Here is a 22286-nt window from a genome sequence, read left to right as displayed (position 1 = left end):
TAAAGGAAAAATAAAAGGGTAATTCACAAAACTAGATACTGAAGGAGATGGAAAAAGGTGGAACTGAAAACTCAAGATCTTGCAATTTACCTGGAGAAGAGAAAAGAAAGTCATGGAGTCGATGTGTGTTGTTTTATCTATCCCAGCGTCTCTTCCTTTTCTGGGACTTTCCACCGCTTCTCTGATGGGGCTGTGCACCTCCCACCTTCCTCTGCCCCTACACCATTCAGATGGCTGCCATAGGAACGGTCATGGTAACAAACTGTGATCCGACTCTGTGGCTAGTGTCCATTGGTCCAGGAGTGGGTCTTGACCCAAGCTGGCTGATCAGAATGTGTCAGTGGGAATTTGAAGTCAGAATTGAGCTCTTCAGCTCCACCTGATTGCCGAATGGAATAGAGATTTGAACCTGGGCCCTACTGATGACCTGTTCCATCAGTCGGGTGGAACAGCTGGCAGAACAGCTGGCAAAACATAAATGAAGCAGTACGGAAAAGAGCTGTCTAGGCGATTAGTAGTCCAAATGGAAAAGAAGTCCCCGGCTCCAGCTATGCCCAGGCACCTAGCCACATACAAATGTTCCCAAGACACCCCAGAGCCTTTATAGTGAAGTTACATTTTTTCTTAAACTAGTTTGACTTGGGTTCCTGTGACTTAAAACCCAATGTCCTAACAGGATTCTATGCCAAGGAAGAAGGGAATGTAGAGAATATATATGAATGCCTGGAAACATGTTGAGGATGAGAGAAAATTGGGGCAGTTCATACTTCTGAAAGAAGGGGGGAAAAAACTCATTTAACTAAAAATGAGTGGTCCAGGTGAGGTCAGAGGCCTTGAAGAGAGTGCAAAAGATTGAAACCAGTGTGAAGATCATCCTTTTTCACTAAATTCTCTAATCATTTTAACAATTGGAGGTGAGGATCTAGTATATTCTACAGATGGGGACAGTCATTGCTAGGAAAGTTCCAGATTAGACACCAAGAAGGACCAAGAACTTTAATCTTTTGTATTAGCAATCCAGCCTGGGGAACAAATGATCTAGATGTTTGGGGACACCTGCCCCTCCTCTCAAGTATGCAAATTGGAAGAAATTTAATCCTAGAAATAGTTGATGATTTCCAAAATGAATGGACACGTTACAATTTCTTTTCACATGAAAAAGTTGCTAACATATTTTAGGATGAGCTTTTTTTTTTTTTTTTGCTTTCGCCACCAAACATTAGACCACTCCAGAGGAGGCAAATTTGCTGTATTTACCCATGTTTTGCTACATCCTTTTCCCCTAATATTCCAAGCTTCATTCTTTTGTCCTTTACTTTCTGTTTAAAAAATGTCCTTTTGCCATTCTTTTGGAGTGACAAATTTTAAAATGTTTAAATTCTTTACATATTCTTTCTTCTGAGGATATCTTGTTCCCTTCCCCCCCACCCCTGAACCCATGAAAGACCTGTGTTTTTGGGTAAAGGATTCTGTATTGAGTTCTTTTTTTCCCCATTGCTCAAAGAAATAGTATACCTTTCTAGCCTCCATGGTTTCTCTTTTTGTTTTTTTATGTTTATTTATTTATTCTGAGAGAGAGGGAGAAAGAGGGAGGGGGAACGGCAGAGAGAGAAAGAGAGGAGAGAGAATCCCAAGCAGACTCTGCACCTGCCAGCTCAGAGCCCAATGAGGGGCTCAAACTCACAAACAGAACCGTGAGATCATGACCTGAGGCAAAACCAAGAGTCGGACACTCCACACCTACGGAGCCACCCAGGTGCCCCTAGCCTCTCTGGTTTCTGAAGATCCCACTGTCATGCAAATTGTGCTTCCCCTAATAAGTAAGATGTTGTGTTTCTCCAGCTGGTTTTAAGATTTTTCTTCCTTTGTCTTTGGTTTCCAGAAACTTAATTATGCTGTCCTGAAGTGAATTTCTTGGGGTTCAGTCCATGTGGAGTTTGCTTAGCTTTTTGAATCTGTAGATTTATGTATTTTATCACATTTGGGAACTTTCCAGCAATTATTTCTTCAAGTACTTTTTAAGTCTTGCTTTCTCTCTTCTCTCCTTCCAGGACTCCAACGACTTAAATATTGGATTTCTAGGTTTTTTTTGGTAATCCCCAGGTCCTTTAGGCTCTGTTCATCATTTTAAAACTGATTTTATCTGTTGTTCAGATTAGGTAATTTCTATCATTCTATCTTCTAGTTCATTGATTCATTTATCCCCTTCATTCTGCTGTCAAGCCCATCCACTGAGCTTCTTTAGTTATTGCATTTTTTTGGTTCTTTTTTTTAAAGTTTATTTTGAGAGTGTGTGTGTGTTTGTGTGTGTGTATGTGTGTGTGAGCATGTGTGCGTGCAAGTCGGGGAGGAGCAGAGAGAGAATTCTAAGCAGGCTTCGTGCTGTTGGTACAGAGCCTGAAGTGGGGCTCAATCCCACGAACCATGAGATCATGACCTGAGCCAAAATCAAGACTCAGACACTCAACTGACTGAGCCACCCAGTGTTTGTGTATTTTTCAAGTCTAAAATTTCCATTTGATTCTTTATAGCTTGTATTACGATGCTGAGACTTTCAATTTCCTTGCTAAGTCCTTCTATTTTTTTTTCATTTATTTCAAGCTTTTTTTTTTTTTAATGTTTATTTATTTATTTTGAGAGACAGTGTGAGCAGGAAAGGGGCAGAGAGAGAAGGAGAGAGAGAGAATCCCAAGCAGGCTCCTCACTGTCAGTGCAGAGCCTGATGCAGGGCTTGAACCCACAGACTGTGAGATCATGACCTGGGCTGAAATCAAGAGTTGGATGCTTAACCGACTGAGCCACCCAGGCGCCCCTATTTTGAGCATAGTCTTAATTGCTCATTGAGGCATTTTTATCATGGTTCCTTTAAAATCATTGTCAGATAGGGGTGCCTGGCTGACTCAGTTGGTAGTGTATGTGACTCTTGATCTCAGGGTTGTAAGTTTGAGCCCCATGTTGGGTATAGAGATTACTTCAAAATGAAATAAAATAAAATCTTAAAACCATTGTCAGGTAACGTTAATCTCTCCGTCATCTGCTTTTGCAGCTTTTTTTTTTTTTAACTCACTTTGACATCTTCCTCATTCTTGGTATGATGCATGATTTTTCTCTATTAAAATCTCACCATTTCTGTATCATGTTATGAAACTTCGGGTCTCATTTAAACCTTCTGTCTTAGCTGGCTTTCTCTGAAGGAGGAGGAGAGGTTCTACCAGGTGGAGATACATAACCAGATTGCCCAATGGACACCAGAGAGGCGACTTTTCACTGATGGTAGGGGTAGAAGTCGAGGTTCTGCATCTAGTCTCCACTGACATCACAGGGGGTAAGAGAGGCTGTTTACTGGCCCACTGAGATGAAAGTTTGACTCCCTTCTTGGCTTTCTCTGACACCCCCCCAGGCAGGATTGTTTGAAAACCTCAGTATAGCCTGATAAGGGTAGAAGGTCTAGGCTTCCATTCAGCCTTTGCTTGTGTGGTTAGGGCTGGGCCATAGTTTGCTTTTCCTGTGGTGTTTGACTAGAGTAGAATGTTATTATCTAAATGTTTCTGCCCTACCAGGCTGCCCCTTTCTTGGTCCTCTGACTAGAAAAAATAAGCTTTTTGGTGGAATTTTTGGTCTACGCCCATTGGCATTTTGAGTTGCTGGCTTCTCCAATTCCAAGTCTGGGATGTATGAGGCAAAAAGAAAATGCAGAGAACTCCCCACCATACCATTCCTTGGGGCCCAAGTTCTCCAATCAGCCTGCCTTCTTCTGTCTACCTTTCAAATACTTGCTTTGTATATAATGTCCAAGAATGTTCAGTTGTATTCAGCAGGAGGAATAGGGAAAGGATATCTACTTCATATTTCTGGAACCAGAATTCTAGGGGAACAGATTTTTTTTTCAATTTTTTTAATGTTTATACATTTATTGAGAGAGAACGTGTGCTCATGAGTGGGGGAGGGGCAGAGAGAGAGGGAGACACAGAATCTGAAGCCAGCTCCAGGCTCTAAGCTGTCATCACAGAGCCTGACATGGGGCTTGAACCCACAAGCAGCAGCGAGATCATGACCTGAGCTGAAGTCAGACCCTTAACCGACTGAGCCGCCCAGGCGCCCCCAGGGGAACAGATTTTTATAGCAAGCTGGTGGTCTCCCCAGTACCACGGGACCAGATGAGCAGCCCAGAAGGGGAGGAGATAGAAAAGAGAAAAGGAGCAAGGACTGCGTCCTGGGGACTCCCATGTCTGGAGAGAAGAGCAGGAAGAGCTAGCAAGGCAGCAAGAAGGTAAGAGAGAGGTAGGAAGAAAAGTGAAGCACGTAAGAGAGCTATAGTTAATGACCTTTTAAAGGATAGTGTAAGTGAACACAAAATCCAGACTGGAACAGGTGTGAGAAAGAATAGGAACAAAGTGAAAGAAGCAAGTTGCCAAAGCCACATATTGTGTGATTCCATTGATAAGAAATGTCAGAATAGGCCAATCTACAGTGACAGAAATGGATTAGTGGTTGCCTGGGGTGGGGGTGGGGGGATAGTTTAGAAAAATAGGGGTGGGAAATGACTACTACTGGGTATGGGGTGTCTCTGGGGGGGTGAGAAAAATACTTGAAAATTAGATTGTGGTGATAGTGACAGAACTGTGGGATATATTTTTTAAAAATATTACTTTAAATTGATGAATCATATAGTATGTGAATTATGTTTCAATAAAGCTGTTTTAAAAAGGGAAGAGGGGAGGGAGGGAGAAAAAAAGAAAATGATACACACTAGGAAAAACCTGTGGAACTTTCATCCAGGGATAATTTCCCTTATATATAAAGAGTTAATAATCCAACAGGGAAAAAATGGAACAGAAGAATATATAAAAAGATGGTTCATTCATAGTAATAGAGCTATAAATTATAACTACATTAAAATAACATTGATTTCGGAGTGCCTGGGGGCCCAGTCAGTTGAGCATCTGGCTCTTGATTTCAGCTCGGGTCATGGTCTGAAGCATCTCAATGTTCATAGGTTCGAATCCCGCATTGGGCTCTTTGCTGACAATGTGGAGCCTGCTTGGGATTTTCTCTCTCTCCTTCTCTCTCTCTCTCTCTCTCTCTGCCCCTCCCCTGCTCACTCTCTCTTAAGATAAACAATAAAAAAAAATAACATTTATGTCCTCTATCAGACTGACAAACTCCCAAAGTGTGATAATGTTTGCCAAAACTTTTTTTTTTTTTTTTTTTTCCGGGAGCATGTCTGTTGTGTTTGAGATGATCTGTCGGGTGCTCTCTGAACTACGCCAAGTAAAAGGAAACTCTCTCATTACAAACTGACAAAGGGAAAAGGGAAAACCCTTTTCGCCACAGCATGAACCCCATAGTCAGAAATAGGTCTGGGTTTTATGCAAATGACACAATTCCTAGTCATCTATGGCTGCTTTTATGACTTTATACAGATAATGAATTAGGTAAAAGGCACTATACTATTTGTTAGACTTCAGGATCACTATCCTCAGTCCCATCACACGAAATATATTCTGACATCCCAAAGAAGCAAGACTTGCGAGTAGGCGTTTTAAACGTAGCTAATCTACAGCCACAAAGTTCTACGCTTAGTAGCATTTACCTTCTGGGGGAGTCTTCCAGTGCCCAAAGGATAAAAGTAGAGACTGGAATCAGTACAACCTATACCCAGAAGTCTGGGCTGTAAAAGCCATACAATTTGCAGCACAGTGAGAAGATGCCCTTTCCTTCACACCACACACAAAGTATGAATTATGCTGCCTCTCTCTTGTTCCAGTGCATGGCTATCCCGTCACGTTCTGCTCTGTTGGTCAAATACTGAGCAGCTCTGCTTCCAACCAGAGGATCCAGAGGTGTGCAGGACGCCAGTGAGAACAAACCGACAACAAACCCTTCGAGATAGTCAAAGCAAGACTCCAGGCATCTTTAAGGATGCCCAGGCTGATGACTCCCTGATTGTTGATGTTGTACAGATTCTGGTGCAGAAAATAGACTTAAACGGATCATCAGATGAAAATGAGATGTCCAGAAAAAACTCAGAACCTGGTGGGCCAAGTGTAGTCGGTCTCCGTTCATAATGTTGTCTCCCTTAGGCCCAATACCACAGTTAGAAGGAGAATCAAGGGCTCTTTCGGCCAGGTTCACTCTGAATTCTTTCAGCACTAGTGGATAACTTCGCAGTGGTTTTGCTAGAGACTTTGGGGTATTTCTTCTGCTGGGTGGCAGAAGGTTTTCTTTCTTCTTCAGGCTTTAGAGCAGCTGGCTCTCGCTGGTCCGCATCTGAACCACCGTGGCTGGTGCTGCAGCCCTCATCATCAGATCTCTGCCCGTCCCCAGACATCTGGGTGAGGTCATTTCTTGGAAAACTCTGCCACCTGCCCTGCCCGCTTGCACATCATTACAGTATGTTGGGGAGTGGGGAACCCTTCCTTAGGGAAATAGAGGCAGCTGGGGAGGAAAGCGGGGAGGCAGAGGGAAAAAGAAGTCAGGGAGCCTTTGGCCAGGGAGTATGGAACATTGGAAGTTGGAAGAGGGCTGTGCAGTGTTGTCCCGTTGCCTTCGGAGAAAAGGGGGTTAGGAGCTCGACGGGGCAAGGGCATGTGCTCTAGCAAGCCCCCCAGCTCCTCCCCACCTGCAGTCCACAAGGTGCAAGAACACTTGCCAAGACTTCATGGGAACAGGCATTCTCCTAATGGTTAGTGGGTGTGTGAACTGCAACAACCCTCTGGAGAAAAATTTAGCAGGAGCTATCAAAATTACAAATGCCATACACTTAGACCAGGCATATCTACTCCTAGTCATTTAACACTTTTTCTTCCAGACATGGGAAATGACTCACATGCAGGGTCATTATATAATTGCAGCTTTCTTTGTAATAGCAATGAACTGGGAACAACTTAAATGTCAGGAGGAGACGAATAAAGGCAATGAGGAGGCTCTTTTTGTATTAAGAGAAAGTTCCCAGGGTGCCTGGGTGGCTCAGTCAGTTCAGCATCTGACTTGGGCTCAGGCCATGATCTCGCAGTTGGTGGGTTCGAGCCTCACATGGGGCTCTGTGCTGACGGCTTGGAGCCTGGAGCCTGCTTTGGATTCTAGGTCTCCCTCTCTCTCTGCCCCTCCCCCACTCACTCTGTCTCTCTCAAAAATGAATAAACATTAAAAAAAATTTAAAAAGAAAGTTCCCTGTGATGTGTTGTTAAGGGGAAAATAAAAGGGGCAGCATGACAGATATGGTGTGTTGCCACTTATGTTAAACAGGAAGATAGACTGTATTTGTACCAACCAAAAAACCAGTATCTGAATGTATAAACAAACTAATACGAGATACCTGGATGATGCGAGGTGGAGCTAGAAGGTGGGGTGAGAAAACGGTAGACCTTTTCATCATTCTTGAAATTTTAAGCATTTTTTTTTTTTTTTTTTTTTTTTTTTAGCAAAGAAGGGATGTGAGGGGAGAAAGTGGAAACAATAAGCTTAGCAATCTATCTATATAGTCTGTGTGAGGTGCTATAGCAAAAATACCATAGACCAAGAGGCTTATAAACAAGAGAAATTTCCTACAGTTCTTGAGGCCAGGAGGTCCAGGATGCAGGCACTGACAGAGTCTGTGTCTGGTGAGAGCCCACTTTCTCGTAGCCTTCTTGCTGTGTCCTCACTGGCCAATGGGGCAAGAGTTTCCTCAGAGCTTCTTTTATAAGAACACTGATCCTGTTCATAAGGGCTCCACCTCTCAATCCCATCACTCTGAGGGGTGGGATTTCAACATACGAATTTTAGGAGGACACAAACATTTAATCTATAGCACAATTATTTATGGTTTTCTAATATGGAGGGGTTGGGGGCTTTGCAAAAAAATGGTAGCCAGAGGGCACTGTAGGGTCAAAATGAGATTCTTTTTTTTTTTTTATTAAAGATAGGGGACATTCAGCGTGTTTTCAGGCTGATGGGGATGATCCAGACACTTAGATTGTATCATGCCTTTTGCTATATTATTGAACCTTTTTTAAAAATAAAATTTTTAATGTTTATTTTTTGAGAGAGAGAGAGAGACAGTGTGAGTGGAAGAGGGGCAGACAGAGGGAGACACAGAATCTGAAGCAGGCTCCAGGCTCTGAGCTGACAGCTTGAACCCACAAACCATGACATCGTGACCTGAGCTGAAGATGGACTCTCAACCGACTGAGCCACCCAGGTGTCCATATTTTACTGAGCCTTTTAAGTATTTCTTTTTCCATTAGATGAAAAGTTCCCTGAAAAGGAGTACCATACCTTCCCGTCTCTGTATCTCCTGCACCTCACCTATTTCTGACATACAGTAGGTGCTCAGCACATGTGTGTTGAGTGATGTTATTGAAAACCCTCCCATGGCTGTCCATCATCTGACTCTGTCCGTAACATGTCAGCATCTCCTCCCTGTAGTCAGGTCAATGTAGGTTCAAATCCTCAGGAAAGACTCCCCAAAAGCAGCACAACTTCAAGCAGATGAAGAGGAGAAAGGAAGGCCTTGTTGACAGTGGGAATGACACGAACAAAATAAGTGGGACGTCGCTAATGACTGTGATGACACAGTGTAGGGATGACGAGGGTTGCTGACATTCATTGACAGCCAGTCTGCTGTGCACCAAGAACTGTTGAACTTTTTCACGTGTTGATTCATTTAACCCTGACAAGAACTCTATGAGGAAGGTATTACCACCATTTTCAGTTGGGGAAACTAAGGCACAGAGAGAGCAAGTAAGTTATCCAAGGTCACATAGCTATTAAGGAATGAAAACACATGGGACAAAGAGATTGCCCTAATATAGCGAGTTGATTTGATTCAAACAATTAAACAAAAAGACGGGTTTATTCTTGTACTTTTCCTGTCATTCCTGTTCCTTCCTGCCCACCACCAAACATTTCATAAATATATGCCAGAGCTTATTTGCCACAACTCTGCAAAAACATCCCTTAGTCCCTGACCCAACGGGTGAGGAATCCATTGTAATTCTTGCTCCTGGATATAGTTACAGAAATAATGCCAATGAGTTTTCCTAGCTTCATTTCTTTGATTTCACTTCCTTTCCCAAACACACTGGGGCATGTTTAAAATTAGTTTCTTTCTACAAGCAGAAATTTGCCCTTGAAATTCAGATTTGTGTCTAACGTGATTTTTTTTTTCCCTGCTTCCTTGACTTGGGCCAAATATGAGACCTAAATGCATAAACTCATTTCCTCCCTTACTACTTCTCTTCCTTTCCATATTCATATCTCCCTTTGGAAAATCTCCCTTTTCCCAAACACACTTGAAAAACTCATTTACCAGCGAGTTAGGGGAAATTTCACTTTTACTTACTGCTCTTGGGATTACTTGAACTTAACGCTATTGAACATAAAAAAGTGTTCTGTTTCATCAGGTTACTCCTGGTTGAGAACCACCTGAAGGCTCTGTTATGGGCTGAATTGTGCCCCTCCCCCAAATTATTAAGTTGAAGCCCTAACCCAGGTACTTCAGAATGTGGCTAGTTTTAGATAAGGTCTTTAATGAGGTAATTCAGTTAAAATGAGGTCTTTCAGATGGGCCATAATTTAATATGACTGGAGATCAGCACACAGGCACACACGAAGGAAGGACCATCTAAAGACACAGAGAGGAGGCCATTTACAGCCAAGCAGAGAGGCCCCAGAACAAACCAATCCTCCCAACGCCTTTGTCTCAGACTTCTAGCTCCAGAATTGTAAGAAAATTAATTTCTGCCATTTAACCACCTAGTTTGTGGCATTTTGTTATGACAGCCCTAGCAAATTAACATACGCCCCCAACTCTACACTCACCTCTTTACTGGGTCACTCAGCCTCCAAACCTGTATGTTCAACAGCCCACTGGACTGGGTACCCCGCAGAAACTTCACACGCAGTGTGTCCAAAGCAGAAGCCTCTGCCTGCCCTTCCTCCAGAGCTCCCCATCTCAGTGATGGGGACAAACCAGAAATCTATGTGCCATTCTTGCCTCAGCTGTCCCTCCATTCCCACTTCTATCAGTTATAAAGTTCTGTCCATTCTACCTCTTGAATCTTCTCATTTCTTAACTTTTTGTTTGCACTGAAAGATGTCAAACCCAGGGACACCTGGGTGGCTCAGTCATGATCTCGTGGTTCGTGAGTTCGAGCCCCACATCCAGCTCACCGCTGTCAGTACAGAGGCCGCTTTGGATCCTCTGTCTCCTGCTCTCTTTGCCCTGCCCCTGCTTGAGCTCTCTCAGAAATAAATAAAACATTAAAAACTTTAAAAAAAAGAAAGAAAAATGTCAAACCCAAAGAAAAATTGGAAGAATATAATGAATACCTGTATATGCCTCACTAAATTATTTTCTATATTTGTTTCCACTTCCCCCATATATACTATTTTTACATACTATTCTGTGTATACATACTATATATATAATAGTATATATTATTTTTTTTTCCTGAGCCATTTGAAACTCCATTACAAACACCATGGTATTTCACCTCTGAATATTTCAGCACACACTTTTTAATAAAGATATCCTTGCCACATAGCCTCAATATCACTACTGTACCTAGAACTTAACATTTAAGTAATACATTTTAATATACTATCCATATTTAAATTTTACCAGTTGTCCCCAAATATCTTTCCCTTCTCCTTCCTTTTCCCTTCCCCATTCTTTCACACACCATATATACATTTAAAAAAAATTTTTTTTTTCTTTAACATTTATTATTGACAGACACAGAGCGTGAGCAGGGGAGGGGTAGAGAGAGGGGGAGACACAGAATCTGAAGCAGGCTCCAGGCTCTGAGCTGGCAGCACAGAGCCCGATGCGGAGCTTGAACTCACAGACTGCGAGATCGTTAACTGAGCCGAAGCCAGTTGCCCAACCAACTGAGCCACCCAGGCGCCCCACAACATATATACATTTAACATGAGTACATACAGATACCTCCAATTCAAAGCTAATGCCACAAGATTCTATGTTTTCTCTACATGTACGTATCCCACAATGTAAACCCTGGTTCCCAAGACATCAATAGATATAATTGCTCTAGGTCTTACAATATATACAAAATAGTTTCAGAGTTATGAGACTACTACATCTATCATTAGCGAACTTACTAAGTAAAATTTAAGATCTTTCATGCTTCTTTTGGTCTTTAGAATATATCTCTCACCAGGAATATATGGTCTGAATATTGTATTCAAGTTTCTTGAAGCTTTTAAAATTTTCTTCTGTAATGTTTGTTTTTGAGAGAGAGAGAGAAAGTGTGTGAACAGGTTAGAGCCAGAGAGAGGGAGACACAGAATCGGAAGCAGGCTCCAGGCTCCGAGCTGTCAGCACAGGGCCCGAGGTGGGGCTCGAACTCCTGAACCAGGAGATCATGACCTGAGCCGAAGTCGGGCGCTTACCCGACTGAGCCACCCAGATGCCCCTCAAGTTTCTTGAAATTTTTAATCTGACTATATTTTAATTTGATATTCAGTTAATTTGTTTACCTTAAATTTTGTGATTTAAAAAGAAATCCTTTTATTTTTTAAAATATTTACATTCACATAGAAGTCAAAACTTTATAAAAGGAATACTCAAAGTACTAATGTTAGCAAGATGGCCAAACAAGACATCCCTTGCTCATATCTGCCACCTCCCACACATAATAATCTGGCATCCATCCAGGGACAAAAGGGTCTTTGAGGGAGCTTTGAGATCCAGGTAGATTGTGAAACCCTGATGCAGTCCAAAACCAAGGAGAGCTGTTGTGAGAAGGCAAGCCTGTGCCCAGGCTGCTGATTCACCAACCGTGGTCATGGCTACAGATGCAGAAACAGCTCTGTACCCTGAGGACTTGGCTACAGCCCCATTTGGCTTTGGTTCTGTCACCAGCACCATATGCTAAAGGACTTGGGAGGAGTCACACCTACACATGCACTGGGTAATAGGCATACGGATCCCAGTCCTGGCTGCAGACACCGAGGTGGCCAGTGAACTGTCTCCAAGACACTCTTGGCTGGGATCCAGCAGCCCCTGAAAGTAAGCCTGCCAAACTTGGTCAAACTGCAGATTTTGAAACAGCCCTGGAACTGGACTCTAGCCCATCCCAGCAGCAGTCTGTCAACTCCTGCTGGCACAAGGACCTGGCAGGAGATACTCCCATCTGTCACCTGGAGATCTTGAAAGGACCCTATACATGGCTCTGGCCCCTCCAGCCATGGTCACACAGCAATCCAGCCCACCCAGGGACCTGATAGGAGACAAGCCAATCCATGCCTCCACAGACAAGGATGTCCTATTTTCATTACTGTTCCCTCCACCCTATTGCCACTTGGTAATCGATTTAATTAGGTGGTCAATTAACAAATCGAGATGTGTTCATTTTATTCCATTAAAAAAGTAACTTGCTTTTCTCAAAAATATATCTGGAAAACCAGTCTATGTTATTTCCTAGAGATAGTCGCCATCCTTTTTGCTACAACATACCATGTTTTCTTAATTCTAAGACTCACATTCCTTTCTATTTCAGCATTTCAACACCAAAACCAGTCTTAAATCGGTGCCAAATGAATCTACCAGCCACAAGGCAGAGAGAAAAGTTGTCAGTTTTTTCCTGTGCAGTTCCCTATTCATTTGCTTCTTAATGCAAGTGAAATACTTGAAAGAGCAGCATCATATGAAGTTCAATTCTGTGTACTTTGGATTGCTATTTGTTTCTGACCATGTGCTTAAAATTATTGTGATGTAGTATTAAAACAAAAAGTTGCCATTTATGCGAATGATGGCCTGTCATATACCAGACAGTGCAATTAAATGTAGTAGACACAGCCAAGTCTCTGGGGAGCAATGACACATTTCAGGGCAAAGGTTAGTGTGAGCCATTTATGCATCAGGAAGGACAGAGGCACTAGACATTTATCAGTTCAAAGCTTTCAGCTGACTTGCAAGAGAAGCTTTTATAATTCCAGCTTTACTAATGAAGAAAAAAAGACCAAATACAAAATAGAGTTGGTGGGAATGCAAACTGGTGCAGCCGCTCTGGAAAACAGTATGGAGGTTCCTCAAAGAATTAGAAAAAGAACTACCCTACGACCCAACAATTGCACTACTAGGTATTTATCCACGGATATAGGGGTGCTGTTTCGAAGGGGCACATGCACCCCCATGTTTACAGCAGCACTATCAACAATAGCCAAAGTACGTAAAGAGCCCAAATGTCCATCGATGGATGAATGGATAAAGAAGATGTGGTGTATATATACACAACAGAGTATTACTTGGCACTCAAAGAGCATGAAATCTTGCCATTTGCAAGTATGTGGATGGAACTGGAGGGTATTATGCTAAGTGAAATTAGAGAAAGACAAATATGACTTCACTCATATGAGGACTTTAAGAGACAAAACAGATGAACACAAGGGAAGGGAAATAAAAATAATATAAAAACAGGGAGGGAGACAAAACCAGAAGAGACTCATAAATATGGAGAACAAACAGGGTTATTGGAGGGGTTGTGGGAGGGGGGATGGGCTAAATGGGTAAGGGGCACTAAGGAATCTACTCCTGAAATCACTGTTGCACTATATGATAACTAATTTGGATGTAAATTAAAAAAAAATTAAATTAAAAGAATAGAGTTGGAATCCTGGCTACTGTTTCTAGTCCTCAAAAGTTTTCAGGTGATTCTAAAACTGACAATCAAGATTACATACACAGGGTGCCTGCTTTCAATGCTGCTATTTGACATTGTACTGGAAGGTCTTGCCAGAGCAATTAGGTATAAATGAACAGATAAATGAATAGCATTCAAACTGAAAAGAAGTCAAACTGTCTCTATTCACAGATGACATGATCATATATATAGAAGATCCCAAAGAATTCACAAGAAAGCTAATAAACAAATTCAGCAGTTTTAGGAAATATGATGAACCCACAAATATCAGTTGTGTTTCTATACACCAGCAATGAACAATCTGAAAAGGCAATTAAGAAAACAATCCAAAAGAATAAAATACGTAGGATTAAAATGAATCAAGGAGGTAAAAGACTTGCAAGCTGAAAACCACAAAACATCACTGAAATAATTTAAAGAAGACCTAAATAAATGGAAAGACATTCTGTGTTCATGAACTGGAAGACTCCATGTTGTAAAGATGATAAAATTGATCTACAGATTTAATGTAATCCCTATCAAAATTCCAAGGGCATATTTTGCATAAGTGGCATACAATTCATATGGAATTACAAGGATCCCAAAAAGCTAAGAGAATCTTGGAAAAGAAGAACCAAATCAAGGACTCACACTTTCTGATTTCTGAAACTTCCCACAAATCAAAACAGCATGGTACTAGCATAAGGATTGACATATAGACCAATGGAAAACAATTGAGAGTGCAGACTCATAGATCTATGGCCAACTGATTTTCAACAAGGGTGCCAAGATCATTCAATGAGGGAAAGAATAGTCTCATTAACAAATGCTGGTGGGCCAACTGGATATCTACATGCAAAAGAATAAAGTTGGACTCACTACCTCATGCAATATTAACAAATCAACTCAAAATGGATCAGTGGCCTAAATATAAGAACTCAAGCCATGCAATTCTTGAAAGAAAATGTAGGGGTAGGGACGCCTACCTGGCACAGTCAGGGGAGTGTGGTGCTCTCGATCTCATGGTCGTGAGTTCAAGCCCCAGGCTGGATGTAGAGATTAAATTTTAAGATTTTATTTAATAACATATAAGTGTAAATCATCATGACTTTGGATTTGGCAATCGATTTGTCTCAGATACAGCACCAAAAGCATGAATGTAAAGAAAAAAAATGGACTTCATCAAAATTAAAAACTATTGTACATCAAAAGACATTAACAAGAAAGTGGAAAGACACTCTTGGCCTCACGTTAAGTCACCACCACTACTTCAATGAAAACAATTAGAGCTAAGAAACATAATTGGAGGGACGCCTGGGTGGCTCAGTTGGTTTAGCATCCAACTTTAGCTCAGGTCATGATCTCATGGTTTGTGGGTTTGAGCCCCGCAACCGGCTCTGTGCTGATTCTGTCTCCCTCTCTCTCTGCCCCTTGCTCTCTCTCTCTCTCTCTCTCTCCCCTGAAAAGAAACATTAAAAAAATTTATTCAAGTACCACCCAATTTTGTTTTTTTAGTTTTCTATTCTCCAAAGAAGATATACAAAAGGCCAACAGGTAAGTGAAAAGATGCTCAACATCATTACTCATTAGGAAAATGCACATCAAAACCACAATGAGGTATCACTTCACACCCACTAGGATGGCTATAATTAAAAAAAAAAAAAGAAAATAACAAAATAACAAGTGTTGTCTAGGATGTGGAGAAATTGGAACCCTCATAAATTGCTGGTGGAAATGTAAAATGGCTCAGCAGCTGTGAAACAGTTTGGCAGTTCTTGCAGGAATTAAACACAGAATTAACATATGACCCATTGATTCCACTTTTAGGTATGTAACCCAAAAATTTGAAAATGGGTACTCAAACATACCAGCACTACTCACAAGTTACAAGTTGGAAACGGCCCAGATGTCCATCAGTGGATGAATGAATGGATAAACAAATCTGTTGAGCATCCAACTTTTGATTTCGGCTCAGGTCATGATCCCCGTGTGATGGGATCAAGCCCTGCATCTGGGTCCACGCTGAACGTGGAGCCTGCTTAAGATTCCCTCCCTCTCTCCCTCTCCCCCTTCCCCTCAGCCCCTCTCCCCACTCCAGTGCACTCTCTCCTCTAAAATAAAAACAATTAAAAAAATAAAATTTTAAAACTTTAATAAAACGAATGAAGTATTGATAAATGCTACAACGTAGACGAATTTCAGAGACATTAGAAGCCAGACATATAATTCCATTTATATGAAATATACAGAAGACCTAAATCCATAGAGACAGAACACAATCATGGTTGCCCATGGCTGCTAGAGAAGGGGAATGGAGAGCAACTGTTGAATAAGTACAGGGTTTCCTCCTGGAACTAGATGGAAATAGTGGATGGGTAACACTGTCAGTGTACTAAATGTCAATGAATTGTTTACTTAAAAATGATTAATTCTGTTACACCATTTTCACCTCATTACAGAAAAAATTACACAGGTTTTAAATGCATCATTTCACAAACCTTCTAGACATTAAAACTAAATGATCAAACAGGATTTGGTAGAACATTTCAACTTTGAATGTAAAACAGGCCTAAACTAAAATCTTTGCGATACTGAAGTGGAAGATGGGATGTAATAATCTTGGAAAGTAAATTATTGTTTACCTGAAATACAGGAGTTTTTATTTCTCGAAGAATAAATATGGAATAAATATGTAATAGGCAATAAACATTTCTTCCTTCAGGATACTGATTTCAAGTGTGGATTTCCGAGTTACACTACCTGGGTTCCCATGCTTGTCTTCCCAGGAATGTTCTGGAGCACTATCAAATGCACTGTATCTTTCTCCCATCTTTTATACTATTAAGAGTTGCATCACTGCAGATTCAAGATTTACTATAACACATTCACTTATTCTCCCTCTGCTGGCTGGTTCCATGCTACCACACTGCAATACATTAATACATACAAGGGCCGGGGTTATTAATTTAACAAATATTTACTGAGCACTTACATGTGCCATGCACTGTGCTGTGCCCTAAGTGTCCCACAGTGAAGTTAAGATAGGATCCCTGGCCTCATTTATCACCTAGTAGTGGACACAGACCGTAAACATACCATTTAGGTATCATGATTAAGTATGAGAAAGAAAAACAGAGATAAAAAGAGGAGTACTATTTTAGGTAGCATGGTCAGGAAGGGTTTGTCTTGGGAGTGACATCTAATCCGAAAGACCTGCATGGCATTAACGAATGGCAATAGAGGAATTTGTGGGAAGTTTGAGGCCAGGGACAAGAGATGGGAAAGCATTTAACTGCAGTGGAAAGTAAATGGCACATTTCCAGCAAGGGAATGATAGAATTTGGCGTTGTAGATTCTACAGGCAAGAGAGAACCAGGAAGACTATTTGGGACGCACCGATGGTAGCCTGGACTGAGGGTAACTGCGGTTAATGGCTTGCGCGAAAGGAAAAGTGTTATTCTGCGACAGAAAACGATGTCTGGGGGCGCCTGGGTGGCTCAGTCGGTTGAGCGTCCGACTTCAGCTCAGGTCACGATCTTGCGGTCCGCGAGTTCGAGCCCCCCGTCCGGCTCTGGGCTGATGGCTCAGAGCCTGGAGCCAGCTTCCGATTCTGTGTCTCCCTCTCTTTCTCGGCCCCTCCCCCGCTCATGCTGTGTCTCTCTCTGTCTCAAAAATAAATAAACGTTAAAAAAAAAATTTTTTTAAAAGAAAACGATGTCTGCAGGGCGACTGGTTAGAGGACATGCACAAAATCAAACCACGGCTTTCGAGTCATCCTGCTGTGAACAGCCGGAACCAGGGCAGAGCAAGCTTCTGAAACAAAAGGAACTAAAAATCTTCGGACACTAAGGTACAGGAGAGGCCAAGAGAGTTGAACTCCGCTCCTGCCTTCCTTCTGTGGTAGCAGCAGATGCAGAGTGGCCAAGATGGAGCTGGGACCCCGCTCTGGCCCAGGAGGGTGCGGGACAGACTGAGCAGCGGACATGCTAACCTTCAGAAACAAAAAACAAAAAACGAACAAAACAAACGTCACGGCGAGAATGACACAGACAGCTCGCGGAACTAACCCTTCTACACTAATTAAACCCGGCTCCGGAAGTGCCGCCCACCTATGCTCACTTCCGCTATCCCAGACGTCCTCTAACCTCGCGAGAACTAGAAGTGCCTATGAGACGTGGGCTAAGCGGAAGTCGGGCCTCTTTTTTCGTGGCGCTTCGGAGGCGGTAGGCAGCCTCACCATGAAGGTAGGAAGCGGTGGAGGGTTTTGGGCTAGGCTTGGGGTACGTGAATCGTGCCCCAGGACGCTGCATTACCGCAGTCCTAGCTTTCCAAAATCCTAGCTGTAGGCTGAGGAGAGTCTGAGGCGGGAGAAAGTTCTCCATTCTTGGGGCCACGGGTTCTTGGGAGAGCGGATGGCGAGCGATTACAGCTGGAGCCGCGCCGGGCGGGGAGCGCCATGGTGGCGTCCTCACGCCCGGCGGGACAGATTAATGACCCTGCTGCCTAGTTGCGGCCCGTAACTCGGGCTCCTTGCTCTGGTAGGCTACACGGCTACGGAGGGCCCTTCGCGCCGGGGTCATTCCGCGATGCTTGAGGAAAAATTAGCCCGGGTTTTAGGGCGGTGCTTCCGCGTTGTTCTATGCACACGTTTTAGCTAGTAGAACACATTTCAGCATTTCTGCTCGTTGTCTGTTACATAAAAGGCTGGTGGCAATGGAATTACCTTTGTAAATTCAGCGGTTCTCTAAAGCTCTCCCCCCCCCCCCCCCTTAATCCTTAGCTGAACATCTCTTTCCCAGCTACTGGCTGCCAGAAACTCATTGAAGTGGACGATGAACGCAAACTTCGTACCTTTTATGAGAAGCGAATGGCCACAGAAGTTGCTGCTGATGCATTAGGGGAAGAATGGAAGGTAAAAGTTGACTATTAAATTGTTGAAGCTGTGTAAGAGGTAGTAAACGTAGTTGGTAATTGGTGTATGTAGTGCGGTTCAAACTCCGGGTTCTGTCTTCTGACCTTGGGCTGGTTCTTTGCAAGTGTACCTTTTTCGGGTAGCGTTATCACCTTGCAGGGTTTTGTAGGTCACATGGGAAAATAATACCTAAAGTTCTTGCCCTGCAAGCTGATAATCTCCAAAGAGTATCTTTAAAAAGTGCCAACAGGGTTGTTTCTGGTTCACTTGTTTGTTCTCTTGTGGTTTCTTCACATAATCTTTCCTTCCCTGGAACTGTTAACATCTAGTACAAAAATGTATAGGTTAGAGGGCTTGATTGATAGGAATTTGCTAATTGATCTTGGCAAACTGAAAATAAAGAAAACTTCATAACCAAGTTTCAAATTGGTTTTAGCATACTTCTAGGATTTGGGGTATACTTCATAAGGGCCTTAGTCTTTTATTTTGCAACGTGTCATTGTATGTTACAGGGTTACGTGGTACGAATCAGTGGTGGCAACGACAAACAAGGCTTCCCCATGAAGCAGGGTGTCTTGACCCATGGCCGTGTCCGCCTCCTGCTGAGTAAGGGGCATTCCTGCTACCGACCACGGAGGACTGGAGAAAGAAAGCGCAAATCTGTTCGGGGTTGCATCGTGGATGCCAATCTCAGTGTTCTCAACTTGGTCATTGTGAAAAAAGGTGAGGTTTCTTTGTGTTCTTGAGTTCAGTTTTTGTTGACATTGATTTAAAAGTTGATTACCCGAGTGTTTTTTATTTGCAGTGTCCACAGTTTGACCAGTGGACTTGTTTCTTTACCAATGCATAAAGAGTAATTAGGATTTTTGTTTGTAAGAAAGTTGTGGGATTAAAAAGGTCTTTGATCACTTTTTCCTTTCAGGGGAGAAGGATATTCCTGGACTCACTGATACTACTGTGCCTCGTCGCCTGGGACCCAAGAGAGCTAGCAGAATCCGCAAGCTTTTCAATCTCTCAAAGGAAGATGATGTCCGCCAGTATGTTGTGCGAAAGCCTCTAAATAAAGAAGGTAGGGGAGGTTTTGCAATTTAGAGTTTGCTCCATTTCATTTGTCTGTAGCATGTTGTGGGCATACTAGAAAGTAAGGTCTGCCCACTACGTATTTGCTTGGGGTTTAAGTTTTTTAGGAAAACTGGGGGAGAGGGTCAATATAGCCAGTTGGTATTAATCCTTGTCATATCTGATGATTCTCTAGAAGCATACTTGGAATTTTGCTTTGAGTCATTGATGTATAAGTTTATCTGAAGATGACTTTTATCAGATGTGTGAAGTTCATGGCTTTGGGGTTAGGAGTCAAAAAAAATTGATGAAAAATTCTGGGACTAGGATTGAACGTGCTCTCACATCCCCCCCCCCCCCCCCCCCATAATTTTGCTTTCTTTACATGTTAGCGTTTCTATTGTTTGTTTATAGAAGAATTTATACTTTCATCAACTGAAGTTGCTTTAACTTCTGCCCAACCCCCCGCCCCCCCTTTTAAGTCAAAATTTTTAAATGTTTGTTGTTTTTGATAGAAAGCAAGTGCAAGCAGGCAAGGGGGAGAGAGAATCCCAAGCAGGTTCTGCACTGTCAGTGCAGAGTCCTACTTGGGGCGCGATCCCATGAACTGTTGAGACCATGCCCTGAGCTGAACTAAGAGTCTTGACACTTAACCAGCTAGCCACCAATGCACCCCTGGCCCTTTTTTTCTCAGTCTTAGGTGTGGGTGGCAATAGGAATTGTGGCCATTAGAAGAAAAACACTTTATTCAAAATACTAGGTCCAGGTGTTTGGGTTTTTGGAGCTTTTATATGTTAAGATGGTATATACTAGATACATTGTTAGGTAACATAATCCATTACCAGTGAGGTCTGTAGCACCTGTTTTCTGTAACGTTAATGTCTGTAGTAAGGTATGTGTGTAGTAAAGTGTAGGAGTATTTTACATTACATGGAATAAAGAGCATGTCAGTCCTGGTTGGGTTTTCCTGACAAATCTGGGAAAATGTGGCTCCTGGCATATAGTGAGTGCTTATGGGTCAGTCCAAAATATCTGAACACCTGTGTGCCAGGTACTATTTTAAGTGTAGAGGATATAGTATAAAAGAACAAGTTGTTCTCCTGAAGTTCACAGTTAGAAAGAAAAGGCAGGTACGTGGCAGTTGCCCATGACCACACCCCTGGAAATACTGCCAGTGTAGCCAGTGTTCTGGTTAACAGGCTTGTAATACAGGTTCTTAACATCTTTAAAATTAAGGGATTGACTTGTAGCAGCAGAACCTGAACAATTGAGCATTTCCTTTCAGAATATTTGCCTTAGCTATTTGTTAATCGAACTAGTTGTCCACAGACTCCAATGATTACATCGGAAAAGGCTTTTGCTCCAAAGCAGATTAGGATTTGGGATTCACAGACAACAAATGAAGATACTCTAAGCACAGTGTGTTGTACATTCTAATGTGCGTGGTTTCATTCCCCAGATTGGCAGGGTCTGCCTTGGCAAATACTAGACTCAAGCACAAATGGGATTTCAAAGTGTGGTTAGGATATTGGTGCAGATAAGAGTTGTACTTAGTTTTCATAGATGAGTTAAACATACAGTTAATACGGTTTGAAAATAATGCTCCAGTGTCTTACAGTACAAACGTAGAATACCTTACAAAGACCATCTAACTGTGGAAGGGAAATCAAAATGGAGTAGGAAAAAGCTTGGGATAGGGCTTTCTCCAGGCAGCGTAACATGAATCTACATATGTTCTTGAACTTGACATTCAGAGTACTAATGTGTAACAGGCTGTCTTAGGATTAAATGCACTACGCAGGAAAACCCTGGCATCTAGTAGACAAAGTCTGTTCACCTTGCAGAAGGACTTAATCAGCTACTTATATTTTGAGAATATTTAGCCCATCTTGTCTTTTTGTTTGACAGGGTAGTGTTTTAAATTATACAATAGTTCAGATTCAGCTTAAGGCCTCATACAGCTAAGTTTTCCTAGCTATTACTATTAGTAATGTTTTTAAAATGTAGATGTGGATTCTGATGAACAAGGGTATTCTTGACAAGTGATGGAATTCTTGTCTGAATTTTCAGGTAAGAAACCTCGAACCAAAGCACCCAAGATACAGCGTCTTGTTACTCCACGTGTCCTCCAACACAAACGTCGGCGCATTGCTTTGAAGAAGCAGCGCACGAAGAAAAACAAGGAAGAGGCTGCAGAATACGCTAAGCTTTTGGCCAAGAGAATGAAGGTAAGTCAAAATACCTGGTAGAAAAAGTCAGGCCTTACTTTGGATTTACATTTTTAACTCAGACAAGCTATAACTGCTTTTTGGTTTTGTTTAGGAGGCCAAAGAAAAGCGCCAGGAACAGATTGCCAAGAGACGGAGGCTGTCTTCTCTGAGAGCTTCTACCTCAAAGTCTGAGTCCAGTCAAAAATGAGATTGTTGTAAGAGGAACAAATAAATAAGATCAGACGTCAAACTACCTTTATTGATTTTCTTCATTCATAAGAAACAAATTCTGGTCACAGAAAAGGAAGTGTGCAGGAGATCCCTTCAAGTGGAGAGGCTGAGACCACACTGGGACAGTGGTAGAGATGGCCAGGACAGGGTTCTGGGGGGAATGGGTGGATAGCTCAGGAAAGGATTCTGAGCAGAATGTCCACTGCTTTTTCAGTGCGTCATGGAACAACTTGGGGGAAATAAAGG

General features: G+C 42.2%; 1 protein-coding gene and 1 pseudogene across 1 annotated transcript; one reads left to right on the top strand and one right to left on the bottom strand.

Moving 5' to 3' along the window:
* Positions 1-5713: 5713 nt before the first annotated feature.
* Positions 5714-6535, bottom strand: LOC132663862 (ubiquitin-conjugating enzyme E2 E3 pseudogene; annotated as a pseudogene).
* Positions 6536-17653: 11118 nt separating this feature from the next.
* Positions 17654-22274, top strand: RPS6 (ribosomal protein S6). Its single transcript, XM_060609689.3, has 6 exons — positions 17654-17872; positions 18409-18540; positions 19053-19263; positions 19463-19609; positions 21670-21827; positions 21922-22274. Exons 1-6 carry the CDS (start codon positions 17669-17671, stop codon positions 22015-22017), a joined length of 948 nt encoding a protein of 315 aa, XP_060465672.3. The 5' UTR covers positions 17654-17668; the 3' UTR covers positions 22018-22274.
* The last annotated feature ends 12 nt before the right edge of the window (positions 22275-22286 follow it).

Source organism: Panthera onca, chromosome D4 (assembly GCF_046562875.1).
Source record: "Panthera onca isolate mPanOnc1 chromosome D4, mPanOnc1 haplotype 2, whole genome shotgun sequence".
In the NCBI taxonomy this organism is placed as follows: Eukaryota; Metazoa; Chordata; class Mammalia; order Carnivora; family Felidae; genus Panthera; species Panthera onca.
The sequence above is the reverse complement of the archived record's forward strand: the minus strand, read 5'-3'. Positions and strand labels throughout refer to the sequence as shown.

Excerpts from the sequence above, each read along its gene's own strand:
- RPS6 (XM_060609689.3), top strand. The coding sequence starts at position 17,669 with ATGACACAGACAGCTCGCGGAACTAACCCTTCTACACTAATTAAACCC. Across the intron at positions 17,873-18,408 it reads TAGGCAGCCTCACCATGAAG|CTGAACATCTCTTTCCCAGC; the intron begins GTAGGAAGCGGT and ends CTTAATCCTTAG. Across the intron at positions 21,828-21,921 it reads TTTTGGCCAAGAGAATGAAG|GAGGCCAAAGAAAAGCGCCA; the intron begins GTAAGTCAAAAT and ends GGTTTTGTTTAG.